At 46.8% G+C, this 19,448-nt stretch overlaps 1 protein-coding gene across 1 annotated transcript in view; it reads left to right on the top strand.

Moving 5' to 3' along the window:
• Positions 1-19,448, top strand: part of ACAN (aggrecan) — a 46,051-nt gene that overhangs the window by 22,551 nt on the left and 4,052 nt on the right. Inside the window, exons 4-14 of the mRNA XM_066196163.1 lie at positions 360-534; positions 655-782; positions 1,336-1,629; positions 3,748-4,287; positions 4,786-4,960; positions 5,377-5,504; positions 5,618-5,911; positions 6,073-6,264; positions 6,383-8,221; positions 8,282-9,634; positions 17,714-17,827. Coding sequence (XP_066052260.1) covers positions 360-534; positions 655-782; positions 1,336-1,629; positions 3,748-4,287; positions 4,786-4,960; positions 5,377-5,504; positions 5,618-5,911; positions 6,073-6,264; positions 6,383-8,221; positions 8,282-9,634; positions 17,714-17,827 — 5,232 coding nt within the window. The remainder of the gene's footprint in view (positions 1-359; positions 535-654; positions 783-1,335; positions 1,630-3,747; positions 4,288-4,785; positions 4,961-5,376; positions 5,505-5,617; positions 5,912-6,072; positions 6,265-6,382; positions 8,222-8,281; positions 9,635-17,713; positions 17,828-19,448) is intronic.

Below are 19,448 nucleotides of genomic sequence, written 5' to 3'. Positions count from 1 at the left end.
CAGGAGGTGGTACTGGACACACTGGGCTATTGCTCAAGCAGGTAAAGCTGGAACATGGCCCTTACCAGACCTTTCATTTTTTCCAAACATTTTAGGAGATGGGATGCCCTCATCTGGAGAACTGGGCAGTTCTGGAAAAACTTCCATTGCCATATTGCAAAGCCTGTCCTAGTAAAAGGTGGAAAAAATAACAAAAATTTTGTACAATCCTTCTCTTTTCTTGTGGTTTTTGCTTTCTGTATAAGACAGGGAGACAGCTTCCGCCACAGGACTGTACAGGATGAGGTTTAATTTTGCCTTTTTCTTGTGCCTTCTCTGGAAGGCTGGTTATCGTGAGTGATGTCCATTGTCTTTTCCAGGCATCGTATTCCACTACAGAGCAATCTCCACAAGGTACACCCTGAACTTTGAAAAGGCAAAGCAGGCCTGTATCCAGAATAGTGCTGTCATTGCTACCCCCGAGCAGCTGCAGGCTGCCTACGAGGATGGGTACGAGCAGTGTGATGCTGGCTGGCTGGCTGACCAGACTGTCAGGTGAGAAGCCACACAGGGGAAGGGAAAGCCACAACTGGGCAGGGCTCTGCAGCTCCCTCCCAGCCTTCTGTGGCTGCCAGAGTCCTGTCCCCCACTCCTTATCCACAATCTCTCCTTCAGGTACCCCATCCACTGGCCCCGGGAGCGCTGCTATGGCGACAAGGATGAATTTCCAGGAGTGAGGACCTATGGTGTCCGTGAGCCAGATGAAACCTATGATGTTTACTGCTATGCAGAGCAAATGCAAGGTGATTTGGGGGTTTTATTGTTACTAGACACAGAAGCAGCCAAAGCCCTGACCATGCCTAGACTGGACAACAGCAAATAGACAAAAGACAGGTTAAAGCTGCAAAAGCACATACCCTGGCCAGCCCAGATGTTCTCTTCAGCCTTTTTATTAGACCTTGGACAATTTTAATGTCAAATGACTAATGCAGCACAGAGGGTGGAGTCTGTCTAACTTCCACCAGAGTCCAGGCCATCCTGCCTGGTCGGCCATTTGAGCGTGTGACATTCATGTTCATGACAGGGATCCATTGAAATATTCCACACAACAGAACTGCAATTATCCTTTATCTCCCCCTTACCCTGTGGCTCCAGCTGGTGTGGTGTGTTTTGCTCAAATCTGCATTTGGTCTGTAAGACTCTCTTTAAAAAGTCAACAACATGGGCTTGCATTTCAGCTCTAATACACAGAAGTCTTCATCTCATCCAAACTCTTAGGAGTGGGAAGGAGACAGGAAGGGAATTGGGATCAAAACCCACAGGTAATCCCAGTGCTAATGGATGGTGTGATTGCAGGCAAGGTCTTCTATGTCACTGCCCCGGAGAAGTTCACCTTCCAAGAGGCTTTTGACAAGTGCCGCAGCGTGGGAGCGCGCCTGGCCACCACGGGAGAGCTGTACCTGGCCTGGAAGGACGGCATGGACATGTGCAGCGCGGGCTGGCTGGCCGACCGCAGCGTGCGCTACCCCATCTCCAGGGCACGGCCCAACTGTGGGGGCAACCTGGTGGGCGTGAGGACGGTGTACCTGTACGTCAACCAGACGGGGTACCCGCACCCCGACTCTCGCTACGACGCCATCTGCTACAGCGGTGAGTGCCTCGGGTGAGGGGCGCTTTGCTCACCAGCAAAGAGGGGCTCTCTGGCCAGACACAGCCTCTTGCTTCTTTGTTGTTTGTCACAATGGGACATGAAATGAAGATGCTTGGCTCCAGTCAGCAGGCAGTAGAAATCAGAAGAGTTTATTTACAATTCATCCAGCCCTTTTATAACATGCTGCGCTAAGAAGGCACGTTATTGCTTCCATAGGGCTGACACCTCTCCCATTGGCTAAGTAACAAAAATAGCCAACAACACTTGTTGGTATGGGAAAGGAATATTCTTTACACAAGGTTGTTTTGGGAAAAAGAAAACTGTTGAAAAGTTTCCCTTGGGAAGAGCTAGCTCTTCTCAAGCTCAGAAAATATCGAGCCCGCAGGTGAGTGCCTCGCACATGGGGCACTTTGCACACCAGCAAAGAGGAGCTCCCTGACCAGACACTACCTCTTGCTTTTTGTTGTTGGGAGTTTTATTTTAAATAAAAGAGAGGGGAGAAAGCAGGTTTGGCAAAGGAGTAAGACCTCTGCTCGTGTTGAGGTAGAAAGCAGATCCAGAAAGGATACTTGACCTGTACATGGGGGGCTCTTTGGAGGTGGGTGTAACACAGTCCACGTTTCTCCAGTCATCCCACACCCTCCTGCTTTTAAAGCTCTCCTGGAGACACGAAGCAGAGCTCAGGTGCTTCATATATAGGACTTTGAATGCTGGAGAAGGAAGTGAAGGAGAAAGAGAGCAGGCCTGACCCTGAAGATGTGTGTAGTGATGAGATGTCATGTGGTACAGATGCGTGACTGAGTATCTGTGCTGGGATAAATCTGAGACTGATGCAGTCTTTGGGAATAGTGGATTAAAATTGCACCCAGGAAGTGAAGAGCATCCCAGCTGCTCCCCTTTTCTTCTGCAGGGAAACTGCACACTTCTCCCTGCAGCAAGAAAAGGGGGAAACACAGAGATATATAGTCTATTCAGGGCAATCGGAGGCAAACATTCAAATAGGACTGTCAGGGTTAAAAAAAATAGCAATATTTTAAAATATGTGTTGAAACCCTTCTGATCAGATCTGTTGTGCCAGATACATCTCCCAGACCCGTGGAGAGACCCAGTTATGTGGCCTAGCTAAAGATTGGTCCACCAAGCTACAGCCTTCTGGTTATCTCAGGGTTTGCCTCTGAAACTGCTGCATATAGTCAGTCCTTGTCTGAGCATCTTTATAGAAATCTGTTAATTCCCTGAGATCTGAAAGGTACTGGCTAAAATGAACTAGCACTAAAATGAAATTGGAAATCGAGCAGGGAAAGCACTATTAGAGGAAAACCCAGGCATTGTCTCATATTTTTTCCCTCCCCAACTAAGACCTGCCTTGCTGCACACCCAAGATGTGTTCCATCCCCTCCTTACCTGCCCTAAAGGTGCTGTTTCATGCTGCTCTGCAAACCACTGTCCCTGTCCTTGAGTTACTCAGTGCCATGTTAAGCACGTTCTCCTAGACCCAAGGGATGTGACTTGAGCAGGAAAGTGATTTGGAAAGGGAAAGGTGGGAGCTGTTTGAATGTGTTTGGTACAGCAAGTGGCCTTGGCTGTCCTGGCAGTGGGTTAGGATGCTAATATGGGATGAGCTCTAGAGTCATCACCTGGGCAGAGCAGAAGGAGATCGTGATCCTGCTGAGGTTTCACGCACCGAGTGTGAGGTTCCAGTTGTCTTTCTCCCACGGCTCAAGACAAGTCTGCCCTGTAGGTTATCCAAGCTCCCCGACTTCCCTCTGTCCACCTTAACTTCCTTGCAGCAGGCACTAGAGGTCAGTACAGACTTGGATATGGGCAAGGTGTTCCCGGGAAGGAGAACTGGAAGGCCCGCGGGCAGTGTCCACGCTGACAAACCAGATTTGGAGCATGAGGTGGCTCAGTGCTTCGTGACCATGCCCTGCGTGCTGAGGGGTTGTACAGAGCCACAGTGGAGGAAGGAAAACCATGTCTTTTACCAAACTGTCACGATTTCCCTAGTCCTCTCAGAGCCAGAGATACCCAGCTGCTTCTTGGAGGCAGCACCAGGGCAGTTCACCTCATCAGACTGGCATTATCCTCTCTGATTGCTGCTTTGTGTCCTGATGCAGAGGACGACATGGAGAGCCTGATCCCAGGGCAGTTCATCGACGAGTTAGGGAGCGAGCTGGGCAGCGCTTTCACTGTTCAGACTGTCACCCAGACCGAGGTGGAGCTGCCTCTGTCACACAACGCCACGGAGGAGGAAGCCCGCGGCAGCATCGCCACCCTGGAGCCCATTGAGCTCACCCCCAGCGCCACCAGGATGTACGAGGGCTTCACTGCCCTGCCCGAGCTCTTCGCCACCACTGTCACCCTGGAGACAGCTGCCACAGAGGAGGAAAATGTGACCAGGGAGGATGCCACAGCGCTGTGGACTGTACCTGAAGAAGCCACCACCATAGATTTAGGCACTGCCCTCACCACCATAGCCTTAGGCACTGCTAGTACCACCAAAACAGCAGAGGTTAGCTCTGTGGAAGAGGTCACGGGGGTGACTGCCACACCGGGACTGGAGTCTGCCTTGCCATTCACAGTGCAAGATGAGCTTGTGCGAGTGACAGATGCCCCTGGTGCTGGTCACCTTCCCGAGCAGCCCATCTCCCCCACAGGTAAGTCATCAGGACCCCAAGAAGCCTGAAGGTCAGTTCATTCTAGAGGTTACCATTCAGCTGAAAACAGCCTGAGTTTCTGTCATCACAGAGGGCATCCAGGTCCCTGGAGGTTCACAGGCCTGTTTGGGGTCAGGGACAGGCTGAGCACCTCCATCACAGTAGGGCAGGAGGGGGGAGGACAAGGCTGTGGGCCACCACATCATGTGCTGACCAGGGCTCATACTTGGGCTGCAGTGGTCACACTCTGCTCTCCCATATCCATCTGACTCCAGAGAAGAGGAAAGTCAAGGCAAGAAGACCTTAGAGAAGGGCTAAAGAACTCCCCAGAACATCACCCTCAGTGGCAGCAGGGCTCCATGAACGAGGCATTTCCAGCAAAAAGGGTTTGAGAGGGCCTGGTCCTTGCACTGGTTTTTGGAAGACCATTTCTGGTCACACATCTCAGTGCAGGGGTGTCCTGTACCTGCTGTCTCACCACAGCTTCTCTTCCCCCAGGTGTGGTGTTTCACTACCGTGCAGCCACCAGCAGATATGCCTTCTCCTTTGTCCAAGCCCAGAAGGCCTGCCTGGAGAACAGTGCTGTGATTGCCACCCCCCAGCAGCTCCAGGCTGCCTACGAGGCTGGCTTCGACCAGTGTGATGCTGGCTGGCTGCGGGACCAGACAGTCAGGTAAACTTACACTGACCTGGGGAAGACACCCTTCAAAATGACTATTCAGCCATGAAATTGAGGTTTCACTCTGATTTCTCCTGCTGCTCTCCTCATCAACATCGAAAGCTTTGCTGGCCCAAAATTTTCTCCAGGCCATGATATTCAGTGGCCAATAGACATGCTCTTGTCCACTTCTTTTCCACATTTCCTAACTTGTGTATACATCTTGCACCAGGGAGCCTTCCTGGTGTGGAGGAAGAGTAGCAGGGAATTTCTGTTTATTGCCTTGAGCTGTAAGTGGACTTGTCTCCAAGTCACACTGGGGGCTCAAACAGTGAAGAGTTCATGTCCCACTCCCAAGCACATGGAGGTCCTTCAGTCCTGGCTACATAAGGCTGACCTTGGATTACCTCCTCTCTTCCTTTTTTTGGTAGGTATCCCATTGTGAATCCCCGAAATAACTGCATAGGAGACAAAGAGAACACTCCAGGTGTGCGGTCATATGGCATGCGCCCAGCCTCGGAGTCCTACGATGTGTACTGCTACATCGACAGGCTCAAGGGTACATCTTCCCCTGTCCCCTGGGCACTGCTGTGGAGCAAAAATGTGCTCCACACCTCCAGCTCTGTCTGCAGATTGCAGGGATTCACGCGTGTTTTCCCTCCCATCGCTCAGGTGATGTGTTCTTCGCAACCCAGCCAGAGCAGTTCACCTTCCCGGAAGCCCAGCAGTACTGCGAGAGCCAGAACGCCACGCTGGCCTCTGTGGGCCAGCTGCACGCTGCCTGGAAGCAGGGCCTGGACAGGTGCTACGCGGGCTGGCTGGCTGACGGCAGCCTGCGCTACCCCATCGTCAGCCCCCGCCCCGCCTGCGGGGGCGACGCGCCGGGCGTCAGGACCGTGTACCAGCACCACAACCAGACCGGCTTCCCCGACCCGCTGTCCCGGCACCACGCCTTCTGCTTCAGAGGTACCCTCCCGGCCCTGCGGGGAGCAGAAACCTGTCTCCTGGGGGAAAGGGATTTCAAAAGGGAGGCTGGGCATGTTGAGGTGTTGGTTTGAATGAAGCACTTCACCAGCGTCTTATATTGTGAATTTTTGGAAACTCTCTCCAATGCCTTTTTGTTCCAGCTCTGCCTCCTGTGGAGGAGGAGGGGGTCACCCCATTCTTTGAAGATGTGCTGGCAACACAAGTGATCCCTGGAGTGGAGGGGGTGCCCTCTGGGGAGGAGGTGACTATGGAGATGGAGTCTGCCACTCAGCCTGAGAATCAGACAGCCTGGGGTACAGAGGTCTTTCCAACCGATGTGTCACTGCTCTCAGGTGGGTTCAGAGCTTCTTTGTAGCCTGTGTCATGCTGGGCTGGTGTTGTAGGGTTGAGACCATCACAAACTATAAATAATTGTCCCAACTCCTTCTCTTTGTTGCTTTTCTTTTCCAGTAAGTCCATCTGCTTTTCCTCCAGCTACCATAGTACCAGAGGAAACAAGTACCAATGCTTCTGTCAGTGAAGTGTCTGGGGAGGTGACAGAATCTGGAGAGCATCAAGTCAGTGGTGAGCCTTCGGCATCCGGGTGGGTACCTGGAGTTCCAGATACAAGTGGAGAACCAGCTTCTGGAGTTTTTGAACTTAGTGGAGACCACTCAGGGATCGGAGAGAGCGGATTACCATCAGTAGACCTGCATGCCAGTGGCTTCCCACCTGGAGAAAGTGGGCTGCCCTCAGGAGACCTGAGTGGTGTGTCTTCTGGCATTGTTGATATCAGTGGCCTGCCCTCTGCAGAGGAGGGGATATCAGTGTCTATTTCAAGGATACCAGAAATTAGAGGGATGCCATCTGAAGTGGAAAGCAGTGGGCTGCCTTTTGGAGTGAGCGGAGAAACCTCTGGCACTGAGCCAATCAGTGGCGTGTCATCTGGAGAGGAAAGTGGACTCGCCTCTGGTTTTCCGACTATCTCTCTTGTGAATACCACATTAGTGGAAGTCGTGACAACAGAAGCAGAACGGCGAGAGGAGGGAAAAGGGTCCATCGGAGTCAGTGGTGAAGGAGATCTGTCAGGGCTCCCATCCTCTGAGTGGGACAGCAGTGGTGGAACCCAAGACTTACCCTCAGGGGCTGACCCCAGTGGGGAGCCCTCTGGGGAACCCAAGATCAGTGGGCTGCCCTCGGCAGGGTCTGAGCTGAGTGGGCTCTCCTCAGGACTGGATGCCAGTGGAGAAATATCTGGAACACATGAGATCAGTGGCCTGGTGGACCAAAGTGGCCTTACCTCTGGTATTGATGGAAGCAGTGAGGCCTCTGCCACTCCCTTTGTAGATGCCATGCTGGAGAAAGTGACAACAACCCCGCCAATTACAGGAGCAGAAGCAAAAGAGACTTTGGAAACCAGTGGATTGCCTTCAGGAGATGAAGATGGATCAGGCATGGTATCTGGGAATTTAGACATCAGTGGTGAGCCTTCCAGGCATGTAGACTTCATTGGGAGTGTTTCTGGAGTGCCGGAGATGAGCGGATACCCGAGTGGAGTGACAGACAGCAGCGGAGACATCTCTGGAGCTGATGTCACCAGTGGTCTGCTGTCTGGAGAGGAAAGTGGACTCACCTCTGGCTTTCCCACGGTGTCTCTTGTGGATACCACTTTGGTGGAAGTTGTAACACAGACCTCAGTGGCACAAGAAGTGGGAGAAGGACCATCTGGGATGATAGAAATCAGTGGATTTACTTCTGGAGACAGAGGACTATCGGGAGAAGGGTCTGGAGCGGTGGAGGCTAGTGGATTTCCTTCAGGGGCAGGAGACTTGACTGAAGAGCCATCTGGAATGCCATACATCAGTGGAGACTTTTCTGGAGCCACAGATCTAAGTGGACAGTCTTCAACAGTGACTGATATCAGTGGAGAGGCCTCAGGGCTTCCAGGAATCACTTTAGTCACTTCTGATTTAGTAGAAATGGTGACAAGACCAACAGTATCACAGGAACTGGGTGGGGGAACTGTCACATTTCCCTACAGCTTGGGGCCTAGTGGTGAAGGCTCTGCATCTGGTGAACTAAGTGGGGAAACATCTGCACTGCCAGAAAATGCTCTAGAAACATCAACAGCTTATGAAATCAGTGGTGAAACATCTGCATTTCCTGAAACAGGTATAGAAACATCCACAATTCATGAAATCAGTGCAGAGATATCTGCATTTCCCGAATTTAACACAGAAACATCAACAATTCAAGAAATCAGTGGGGAAACCTCTGCGTTTCCTGAAATTTTCACAGAAACGTCCACAGGTCAGGAAGCCAGGGGCGAAACATCTGGGTATCCTGAGATTATCGTAGAGGCATCCACAGGTGAAGAAGCAAGTGGTGAAGCCTCTGCATTTCCTGAAAGTAGCACAGAAACATCCACGCTAGAAGAAATCAGTGGGGAAACATCTGCATTTCCTGAAATTAGAATAGAAACATCCACGAGTCAAGACATCAGTGGGGAAACGTCTGCGTTTCCTGAAATTAGAATAGAAACATCCACAAGTCAAGACATCAGTGGGGAAACGTCTGCGTTTCCTGAAATTAGAATAGAAACATTCACAAGCCAGGAATCCAGGGGTGAAATATCTGGCTATCCTGAAATTAGCATAGAAACTTTGACAGTCCACGAAACCAGTGGAGAAACATCTGCCTTTCCTGAAATCAGCATAGAAACTTCAACAGTGCGTGAAATTAGTGGAGAAAGTTCTGCATTTCCTGAAATTAGAATAGAAGCATACACAAATCAAGAAGCCAGGGGTGAAACATCTGCCTACCCAGAAATTAGCATAGAAACTTCAACAGTCCATGAAACCAGTGGGGAAACTTCTGCATTTCCTGAAATCAGCATAGAAACTTCGACGGTCCATGAAATCAGTGGGGAATTGCCCTCCTTTCCTCAAATTAGCATAGAAACTTCGACAATCCATGAAACCAGTGGTGAAATATCTGTATTTCCTGAAATTAGAATAGAAACATCCACAGGTGAAGAAGCTCGAGGTGAAACATCTGCTTTTCCTGAGATTAGCATAGAAACTTCTACAGTCCATGATACCAGTGGGGAGACATCTGCATTCCCTGAGTTTAGCATAGAAACACCAACAAGTCAAGAAGCCAGGAGTGAAATATCTGCCTATCCTGAAATTTTCATAGAAACATCCACAGTTCAAGAAGTCAATGGAGAAACTTCTGCATTTCCTGAAATTAGAATAGGAACACCCACAAGTCAAGAAGCCCGAGGTGAGACATTTCCTGAGATCAGCACAGAAGCATCCACAGTCCATGAAACCAGTGGGGAAGTCTCTGCATTGCCTGCTGCCAGCATCAAAACAGCTGCCACGTCTTTGGCCAGCGGGGAGCCCTTTGGTACCCCTGAGGAGAAGGAGATTCCTGACACAATATCTGGAGCTGTGACACACTCTATCACAGGCATTTCAGGGGAAACCTCTGTCCCAGACATTGTAATTAGTACCAGGACTCCAGATGTTGAACCAACACAGGGACTCGGGAACCCTGAAGAGGCTCAGCTTGAAATGGAGCCTTCCCCTCCTGTGGTGTCAGAACAAGAGACAGAGACAGCTGTTGCTCCAGACAATTCCCATCTGCTGGCCACCACCACTGCTGCCCTGCCCCAAGTCTCACAAGAAGCAATTGACGCATTAGGACCCACTACAGAAGGTAATGTGTCTCGTATGGAAGGGAAAGCTTTGTGGAAGGGAAGGAGGGGGCATAGCTGTCACTTTTTTTGGTTTTTTTATACAGCAGAGAACATAAACACGGAAGCAGACTTGGGCAGAACGTTATTCTGATGGAAAGCCATAAATATGAGATTTTCCACATGTCATGATCACAGAATCATAGAATTGTTTAAGTTGAAAAAGACTTTTATGATCATTAACCCAGCACTGCCGAGTCCACCACTAACCCATGTCCCTCGGTGACACCTTTACATGTCTTTTAAATCCCTCCAGGGATGGTGACTCAACCTTTTCCCTGGGCAGCCTGTTCCAATGTTCCACGGGGTGGCTCCACCTGCCAGTTTTCCACCCTGCATGCAGCTGAGAAGCTGGAGAAGATGGGCTGCTAGTCTCAGTCCTGTTTCTCTTTCTGTGGTGAGCTGACTTGCTGCCTACAGCCCCAAGTATTGCTCAGCATGTGGCCACCCTCTGGACTGTAGCTGCTCTCTGCAGCTACAATGGGATAAACGCGTGAGATAATGCTCAGAGCATCACTAGCTTTTGTCAGCTCTGTTGATAAACGCTCTTCCCTCCACCCTGCCTTTTTAGTGGTTTAGTGCTCTTTGTTTGGGCCCCCTTGCTGCCACGTACAAACAGACGCGATATTTAACCCTGATTAACCATTTATGGTGAAAACACTCTCCTGGCATTCTGATGAGCATTTCCTGTGAAGAGTTCACATGCTGTGAAAGCATTAGTGCACTGCAGTGAAAAAAAAAAAAAAAAAAAAAAAAAAAAAAAAAAAAAAAAAAAACCAAGATGAAAGACGTGCCTCTTGGCCGAGGGAGATGTCCAGTCCTGGTAACACAGGATGTCCTGCAGCATCCCTGGACACAGCTTGGTTTCCTTTTGCTGCCATCAGGAGTTGGCACCTGGGGACAAGCCACATTGGAAAGCCATCACTGCTTGTGCTGTTGTATGAATGTCCTGCATGTGCTCAGTTTTCAAAGGACCACATGTTCATGTAGGGCCACACATTCCTTAAGCGAGGTACAAAATGTATGTGCAAAGAGGTTTACTCACTTCCTTCTGGCAAAAGTGTCATATATTCTACTCCTTCCCACATTACCTCCTAAACTGCTTCTTTTGGGTCAACTTCCACCGTTCAGCATGGCTAGCTCTGGACTCAGTAAGGGTCTGTAAGTGCAGGGCTTTGTGAAGCACAGCCTGGTTTCTAACGTCATTTCCATCCCCAAAGTGTTTCCAGTGAGTCACTGCACCTCCCTCTGCTCTCTCCGTCTGAGAGCACAGGTAATCACAAACCTTTGTCCTGCTCACAGCACATCTGTGCTGGGTGAGGCAGATCAGCAGGGTCATTCCCACAGCTCCAGCCCGGCACAGCACCCAGGGCTTGCCAGGGTGCTACAGGATTTATGGACCCAAAAACCCTTCTTGCAAGAGCAGGCTCTGCTTTTGAGCCATGCCCACTGCCACGTCCAAGTCCAGAGACAAAAATAAGCCAGCAAAGGCAGCATTGAGGGGGAGGAAGGAAGCCAGTGAGGCTCAGTAAAAATAATAGTAAAATTAAAAAAAATTAAAAATTATTGGCCCCAAAATAAGGATTTTATTCCACTGCTTTTTCTTTTTAAAAATTAACCACAAGGCAATTGCCAGATTCCTCAGACCATTTGTTAGCCAACATTTTTGTGAAGTATTTTGAAAGAAAACCATGTGTTCAGCAGCTCATGTGTGAAGAATCTTGACAAATGTTCTGAAACTGGAATATGTGTATTTGTAAGTCACAGAGAGGACAGTGTAGCAGCTGGGGTTTCTTAGCAGGAGACAGCAAGAGGTAAGCAACCACTGCATGAAGTTTAATCGTACTTTATAAATTACAAATGGGCTTGAACACATGTGTATGGCTGGTACTCCCACCGGGGAAGATATTCTAGGGTAAAAACTTCTCTTTTTTATTTGTGAACTTTACTACAATGTCCCTGTAGAGTTAAATGCAGTCCTGGTCAGGGTATTCCTGGAAGGAAGCTTATCCAGGTGGCAAAAAAGTTTGTTGACCATGAACTTAGAACACCCCTAACGCAAGGCAAGCCTCTTCTAGAGAATTACAGAAAAGAGATGACAAAAGAAGAAAAAAGAAAAAAAAAAAAGAAAAAAGAAAAAAAATAAAAAAGAAAAATACAAAAAAGAAAGAAAAGGAATCCTAGGTTTCCTGTTTTGGGCTGTTACTTTTTACAGAGCTCTGGGGACTGTGTACATGGAAAGTCTACAAGGAAGAACCGTAGGCTGGATCCCAAAATGCCGTTTCCCATGTCATGGCTGCCTTTTCACTTGAAGCTTCCCAGTCTTGAAATTTAACTCTTGCAAAAAAAACAAAAATCAGCTCCCATATTTATGCCTCGTGCTGTGCCCAGGGTTTGTAGGGTGCAATGGGTGCCCAGGCAGTGCAGTGGATTTTGACTGACTTTAAAGAACGGGTCAAGCTGGTTCAGCTTTACAGGAACTTAGAGTGAGGAACAGGAAGAAATGTGGATTTTGCCATCTGGCCCTGTTGTTGGAGGGTTCCAGTTAGATCCAGCAGTCTATTTAGTGGGATGATTTAAGAAGAATGATATTATTCTGCTCTGCTGGAGCCTAAAAAGTATCTCTAAAAGCCAGAGCCAGAGGACCAAAGATTAACACTTGGAGTGCCAGTATGTTTTAGCTTTTAACCAAGTTTGAGGCTGTGCATGTACATGTCTTTAGTCAGCATTTGATTCCTTCATGAGGACAGGAACCCCACAAGCTGAAGGAATTGTCCATAGTCTTGGCTTCCTCACCCAGGGTTTTGCCAACTCAGCGGGTCTTTTTGCTTCTGGTAGCATTTGAAGACAAATAATTATTAGCTGAAAATACATGCTGGCACTTCAGTGAAGGGCTGCGGTTTGGAGCTCTCAGACCAGGCAATGACTTAAAAACTTCACTCCAATTGTGGGGGGAAAGAGAAATGTGCTGAAATGGCATCTTTTTTATGTTAAGTTTGGCTTGTCTCTGGTGAAACAAGTCCATGAAGTCTGTTGCCTATGGCCCCACACAGCAGAAGGTTAGAATACAAATGAGGAAAGGTCTTAATGGGCTTTCCTCATACTTCACAACCTGAAAGTCCAAGGGATTGAGTTTTGTTTGTCCAGAGAAAATCATCTAGAAGAAAAATCCAGAAAACATTCACCTAATTCAGAATGTTTCACCAATGTGGAACGCAAATTTTGCTCTCAAGAAGGAGATGGAGGTCCCAATCCTGGCTGAGAGGCACAGACCCTTTGTGGCTAAACAGAGGATTTGATGTCTCCTGGGCACACTGTCTGCTTTGCATCGGAAGTTAATTTGCTTAAACAAAACCTTCCTCTGCAGAGGTAACCTAAAGCCTTGGACTAGTGTTATTTACACATCCATTTGCTTTTACACATATCATCTTGGAGACAAAGATATCCGAATTTCCTGAGCGCTTCTTCCATGAGAGAGTTGGACAATTTGAAGGTTCCAGCAGATCAACAGGTCCTCCTGGAAACTTGATGGTCTCTACTAAAATAGAGTGTTTTAAAGGCTGCAGCAATGCCTGCCCCTTCTGCTGCATGGAGACTTTGGTTCAATTATTGTAATTAATTATTTTAATTACTTAATTGCTCATTGTGAGTCAGTAGCTGGCTATGTGATGTTCAATACTAGCATTTAACTTAAAATGTGAGAGAACTGGTTTCCCCAACTCCTCCTATTCTTTTCTTCTGGAGTCACCCTACAATTGCTCTAGTATTTTTCTTTGATGTTTGAGCTATCAGATAAGTAGTTCAAACTTCCCAGCAGATTCTGAAAAGCAAATTTAATTTGTACCTGGATTTTTTTTTTTCCCAGTCTCTAGGAGATAATTATCTAGTTGGTCTCTGATTCCCTGTTTGGATCATTGCACTTACAAGGAGTTCTATAAAGAAAGGGTGAGGGGCACAACAGGCACTGTTGGCATCCTGAATAATGCCTTGCCCTTCTCTCTGGCCTTTTCTGCTCTGTAGAACAAAAACAGGAGGATATAGAAATATCATAGAATATATGAATAAACCTGTTGCAGCTTCAGGGAAACTACAATTTGTTCAGGGTTTGAGTGATAACATCCTCTCTGTTCACCAGCTGCTCCTCCTTAGTAGATGTTTTAAGTACAAAGCTGGCCTTGTTTAATGGATATTCTTGCTCATCTTCCGTATAGGCAGCCATGGAGAGAAATGCACAGACTGCACTGTTTTAGGAAATGGTAGCATTGTTTCTGGTATTGTTGTCTCAGCTTGAGATGAAGAATTTTAAAAACATTTCCTTCTCACCACTGACACTGCATGCTCACTTTTACATGAGCCTTCTGAGTAAAACCAGGGCAAATCTATTTTTCTTTCATTTCTTCCAGGTTTCTCTTTCCAGTTTCCATGATCTAGTACAAGATTTTTTTCAAAGGCATTGGGAGAATCATAGAATCAGAAAATGGTTAGGGTTGGAAAGGACCTTAAAGATGATCCAACTCGAACCTCCCCCTACCATGGGCAGCGATGACAAGAATACTTCTCTTGTTTTCAGTTGCACCAAAAGAAAATTATTCTGACTAAATAGTGTGTATCTGGCAATGGAGAAAAAAGTCTTGGGAAGAAAATGGTGAAACAAATCCAAACTTTGTGTTGCAGCTGTGTAACTCCCCTTGCTTTCTCCAGCCAACAGTTTACATCTTCCAGATGCAAGACCTGCTTTGCATTGGCCATTTTGTTTTAATTGGTTTATTTTTTAAAAGGGTATCTAAAATTTAGACCTTGGGTCCTGTTAGTAGCAAAAAATAGAAACTGTTGTGACAGTAGAATTGAGGAATTTTTGCAACTTCTGGGCAATATTAAGTGCAGTATGAATCCTCTTTAGAAGAATTGCTAATTCTGCATTATCCTCAGGAACTGAGTTAATAACATGTTCTAACTGGGTTTCCTATTCCTGGCACCGCGAGGCATTTTCTCCCCGTCTTTGTTTTACAGCTGCAGCTCTTGAAAGCGAGGGCTGCCTCCCTTCTGCATTCCTCGACTATCGCTGTCCTTTGTTAGCTCGGGGTAATAATAGCAGTGGTCTTGTCTCCTTGTCAGCTGATAAGCACTTGAGCTGCACCACAAAGCAGAGCTGACTTTTTGGATGACTGCTCAGCCAAGCAAATAAATAGCTCGTGTCTAAATCCTTGAGTGTCAGGGTACCTGGCAGCCAGCGCTGCGGAGGTGGGGGCTCGCTGCTTGCTGAGCAGGGCCGGCACACCTAGAGTGGTGCAGGCTTTGCAGCTGGCTGAAGAGGTGTGCAGTGATTTGCTAACCTCATCTAGCTCTGAACAATGTGGAAGTAGATACATTTATAGAATATTAAAGGCTATGAAAACAAACAAAACCCTAAGTGTCGTGTGATAAATGGGATTTTTTTTTTTAATGGAGTTCTCACATCCTGTAAATCGTGTTTGTGGCTTAGATGCCTTATCCTAGAAACACCCACAAACCAATTTGTCAGGATTTCCAGAGGCAACATCATTGCCAATCTTACCATTTAGACCTTTCTTGAGTACCTCTGAGATCCAGATTCTCTGGGAGGACCAGAATCAGCAACACTTTCTCCAAAGTGACAGTTGTATTTGAGTTTTCCAGTATCAGCTTGGTGAGGTGATTCTACGTCTAGATGGAGAGAGGGTCACTGCCTCAGCAGTGCCAACAGGCTGAAGGGGAGTTTGATGTTTATAATCATCACGTTTAAAACATCTCTCCAGCCATTTGAAACTGGGGGGAAAAAAAACCTGTCTTTGTCTCACTTGTATTTGTTGTTTGTTTCTCCAACATTATCTCCAAGTACACACCCTTTCTCTAGGTGTTATATATAAAAATGTATATGTATATGTATATGTATGGAGAGAAATGTAACATATATATTATAAGCAGAGATTTGTTTTTACTGTATATATAATATGTGCAACCATATTATATGCGATATCTGTAAAAGGAAACTCTGTTCCAGGCTTATTACCCATCTGAAAATTTATGGCAATGACTTTGCACACATGTGCCTGCTCCCCCCTCCTCCAAGACTAGGGATGGCAGCACACAGCAGGTCTCTTGCATCTCAGAAGAGATCTTGGACACGCCAAGTTTCATTCCACATGGCCGAAGACAGCTGAAGGCTCATTATCCCCTGCTAAACATTCAGCTTGAGCTCGTGTGAGTGCTTCTCTCCCACCTCTGCTGTGTTCTTTCCACTTCACGGAGCCTGACGAATGAAGGAAAGCCTTTCCTTACGTGTTCAGCTGGAGCCCACCCCAATCAACATGAACTTCTGCTGCCACTGCTGTTGGGAAGCCCAAAGGGCCTCCTGAGTTGCAATCACCCCTCAGGATACCTTGTTTTTCTTTATGCTTTCTGTCTTCTAGGAACTCCAAGTGTGACTAATAAGCAATACTCAGCCAAGTTCATCTCCTCTATTCTTCCTCTAGGCTTGTGATTCCCATTTTGTTCTGGAAAATCTCAAAGTATTTACTAGTATCATGGAAACAGGAATTATCTTCATTTTGCAGTGAACAAAGAAATCCGAAAAAGCTTTTGTGAGATTTAGAAGGTCAATCCAGAGTGAAAAAATTCCTTCTCTCAGAGAAGAACTGCAAAACTGGAGTAAGAGGCTCATCAGCCATCTGAGGAATGATTTCACTGCTCACAGTGGTACAGCCTAGAGGAAAGATGACAATCTCCATGCTCCAAAGCGCACAGAGATTTACCATCCAAGGTCAGAAAGGATTTTTTTCATCACTTAGGCACATTACAGAACATGTCAGCTTTTAGATAGCGTATCAGACCTTGGCCACCGAGTCACTAGACAGCCACAGGGGGTATAACACCCATCTGTTCTCTTGTGCTTGGGGACACTGAGCAGCTGGGCCTCAGCTCCACAAAAACAATATCCAACCAAATACACCTCAGTCAGAAGATGAACACAGATCTTGGGGAGTCGCTGCTCTTCTCTGCTGTTTCCACAGCCAGCATGTTTGTCATCTTTGAATGTTTCCTCACTAACCCTATCATCCACAAGAAGAGCATGGAGTGTTAGTCATCACTTTTAAAGCCTTGCATTTCTCCTGAGTGTGAAAGAAATGCTGTCTCACATGAGGATCTAACCAGCCATCATTTAACCCAGCCCTCATGTTCCTATTTTCTTACTTAGTCTTCCTCCTTGTTTCTGAGCTGAATGTATCTGAAATCTCTCTGTTCTGAATGACGCTTCTTCTGACTCTGAAGCTCTCTCCACCAAGACGGAGTCCACAGCTGGAAAAGATGCACCAGTTCCTTCCATCTTTATCACAAGCAGAAGAGCACATAGTGGGGACAGGTCTGGAGAAAATGTCACTGCACTCCAGCATGACTCACCAAGGAATAAGCACCCATAGCCAGGTCTAAGATCCTCAAAGAGAAAAAGTTGAGGGGCTCTGAACCACCTTTGAACACATGTTTTTTTCTGCTCTGCACTTTCTTCATCTTCACTGAGAAGAGATTTCTTGATGCAGAACAACACCTAAATTATGGTTAGGAAGAAATTATTAGTGAGGATGGAAAACAAGGAATGCTGGTTAGGAGATAGAGATCTATTTGAGGATGTTTCCATCACTTATTGAAGAATTCCACATTCTTCCTCATAGACCTTTAGCTGGTGGAGACACAGACACAAGTTTTCACATTTGATGCGTCAGGCAGAGGCAGCAGACAAAGAAGAGTTACCACAGCCAGTGCCGTATGTTGGATACATCCTGCTGAGCTTTGTTCTGACATCTTCAGAGTGGTGTTCAACCATCAGAAAACCAATGTCTTCCTTGTAGGGTGGGTTGGGCCTCTTGCCTTCATTCTTCCAGCAGCAGCAGTGGCAGTATATTATGCAATACAACCCTCCCAAGTCTCCCCAAAACAACTGATGTTCCCTCCTAAACAAGCAAGGAAACAAGTTCTCCTTGGTGGATTTGCCTCCTAGAGCCCTAATGGAAGCCCTTGATTTCTTGCAGACACTGATGTGTGCCACTCAAGCCCCTGTGTGAATGGAGCCACCTGCGTTGATGGCATCGACTCTTTCAAATGCTTTTGCCTTCCCAGCTACGGAGGGGACCTGTGTGAGATCGGTACGGCCTCCCTGGCTTCAGCTAATCCTACTAACTGCTGCACCACCTTGTTCCCACACTACCCCCCAAAAAACGCTAGTCCCCAGTCAGTGCTGCCCTCATCTCAGTAAGCTAACCTCTAACAGCAGCGTAAAACACACAAGGGAAAAGCTTTGAGACTTTTGAGTGTCTAATTTGATAAGTTTGTTCCTCACAGCACTGTGTCCTCTAAGATTCCTAAGCAGGAGCTTCTGGTGTCTTCTTCACCTTTCTCTTTGTAAAGTTTCTTTGGTGAAGCTCCACACAGATCATAACAATGTTGATCATAGAAGTTGCTGTCTCTTTGGGTCAAGGGTCTTTCCGTTCATCTGTAACAGTAGGGAACTTTCTGAGTACATCTTCACCCCAGGCAAACTTTTTCTGCTAGACTGGAATTTTGTGGAAGGATGCTTCAACTGAGCCATGAAAAATGATTGTGTTTCTCTCGGGGAAGATACAGCTGAGAGAAGTATCGTTCACTCCAGGAATCTCCACTGATTTGACACAGCATGACATTTTTGTCATCTCCACAACGTGGCTTCCTGTGGCAAAATCAGCAGGGAATGTATCTTTGAGAAAACAGGAAGCAACGTGTATTTCCATCAAAATTAGGCATTCTGACCTGCATTAATACTTCTTTTTGTTTCTACAAGGCAAGAAAAGGAGTTTTTTCCTTAAAGCTGACGAAAGTCTGAACGGCTTAGTTGAAGGGAAGCTCTCCTGCCTTGCTCAAACAAAAGAAAAATAAGGTTGCAGTATCTTCTTCACCTTGACATGAGTAATGATAATATATGTTGGATTTTCTCATTCCCTTTCTTCACATCTCTTTCTGCTTCCAATGTGAACATATGGAGTAGACCATAAGGAGAAGGATCAGGATCATTGGACCTTCTGGGCAGGAATTGTGCTGCCTTAACATCAATTTTCCAATGCAACCTCATCAGTTCTTGATTTACCATGATACCTGTTGTTGAAAATCCTTGTAATGCAGGGAGACTTTCCACCCTGTGACTGCTTATGATCTTGTTTCATCCAAGCCAGACTTGATTTTCTCTTTTCTCTAAATTATGGACTCTGATGCCTGGGAGATGCAAGAGGAAGCCAAAACTCATGAAAAATGTAAATCTTCATAGTCCCATGAGACAGACTACCCTTGCTGTTGGTCTCCAAGAACAATAGAACAATGCACACAGTCCCTTTTGTCACCATGGAAGTGTTCTTACCAGGGAACAAGATTTTCATCATTCTTTTCCAAGAACATTGCTGTCATACTTACCTGTAAAAAAAGATTATGTAGGAAAGCATGGCCTTTCTCCTAGAAAAGGATCAGGCACCTGAAAGACTGAAATTAACCACATTTCATTTTCTGTTTCCTTCAGTCACATGTAGCAGACAGATGTGTGGTTGCATGTGTGTGTTGCATTGCGTGGGAACTGCTGAAGGTCTTTTCTGGTGGTTTCTCCATTTGTCTCTACTTTCCCCCATCTGTGGTTTTATTTTTCTTAATTTGTGTGTTCAGCTACTCAGTATTTCTCAGATGGTAAAAGATCTTCTGAAAAGCTGAGAAATGTTTGTAATTCTTTAGCAGCTTCCAAGCTTTTTC

The sequence above is a fragment of the Chamaea fasciata genome, unplaced genomic scaffold (assembly GCF_029207755.1).
Source record: "Chamaea fasciata isolate MVZ Bird 193981 ecotype frontalis unplaced genomic scaffold, bChaFas1.0.hap1 SCAF_14, whole genome shotgun sequence".
Classification (NCBI taxonomy): domain Eukaryota; kingdom Metazoa; phylum Chordata; class Aves; order Passeriformes; family Sylviidae; genus Chamaea; species Chamaea fasciata.
The sequence above is the reverse complement of the archived record's forward strand: the minus strand, read 5'-3'. Positions and strand labels throughout refer to the sequence as shown.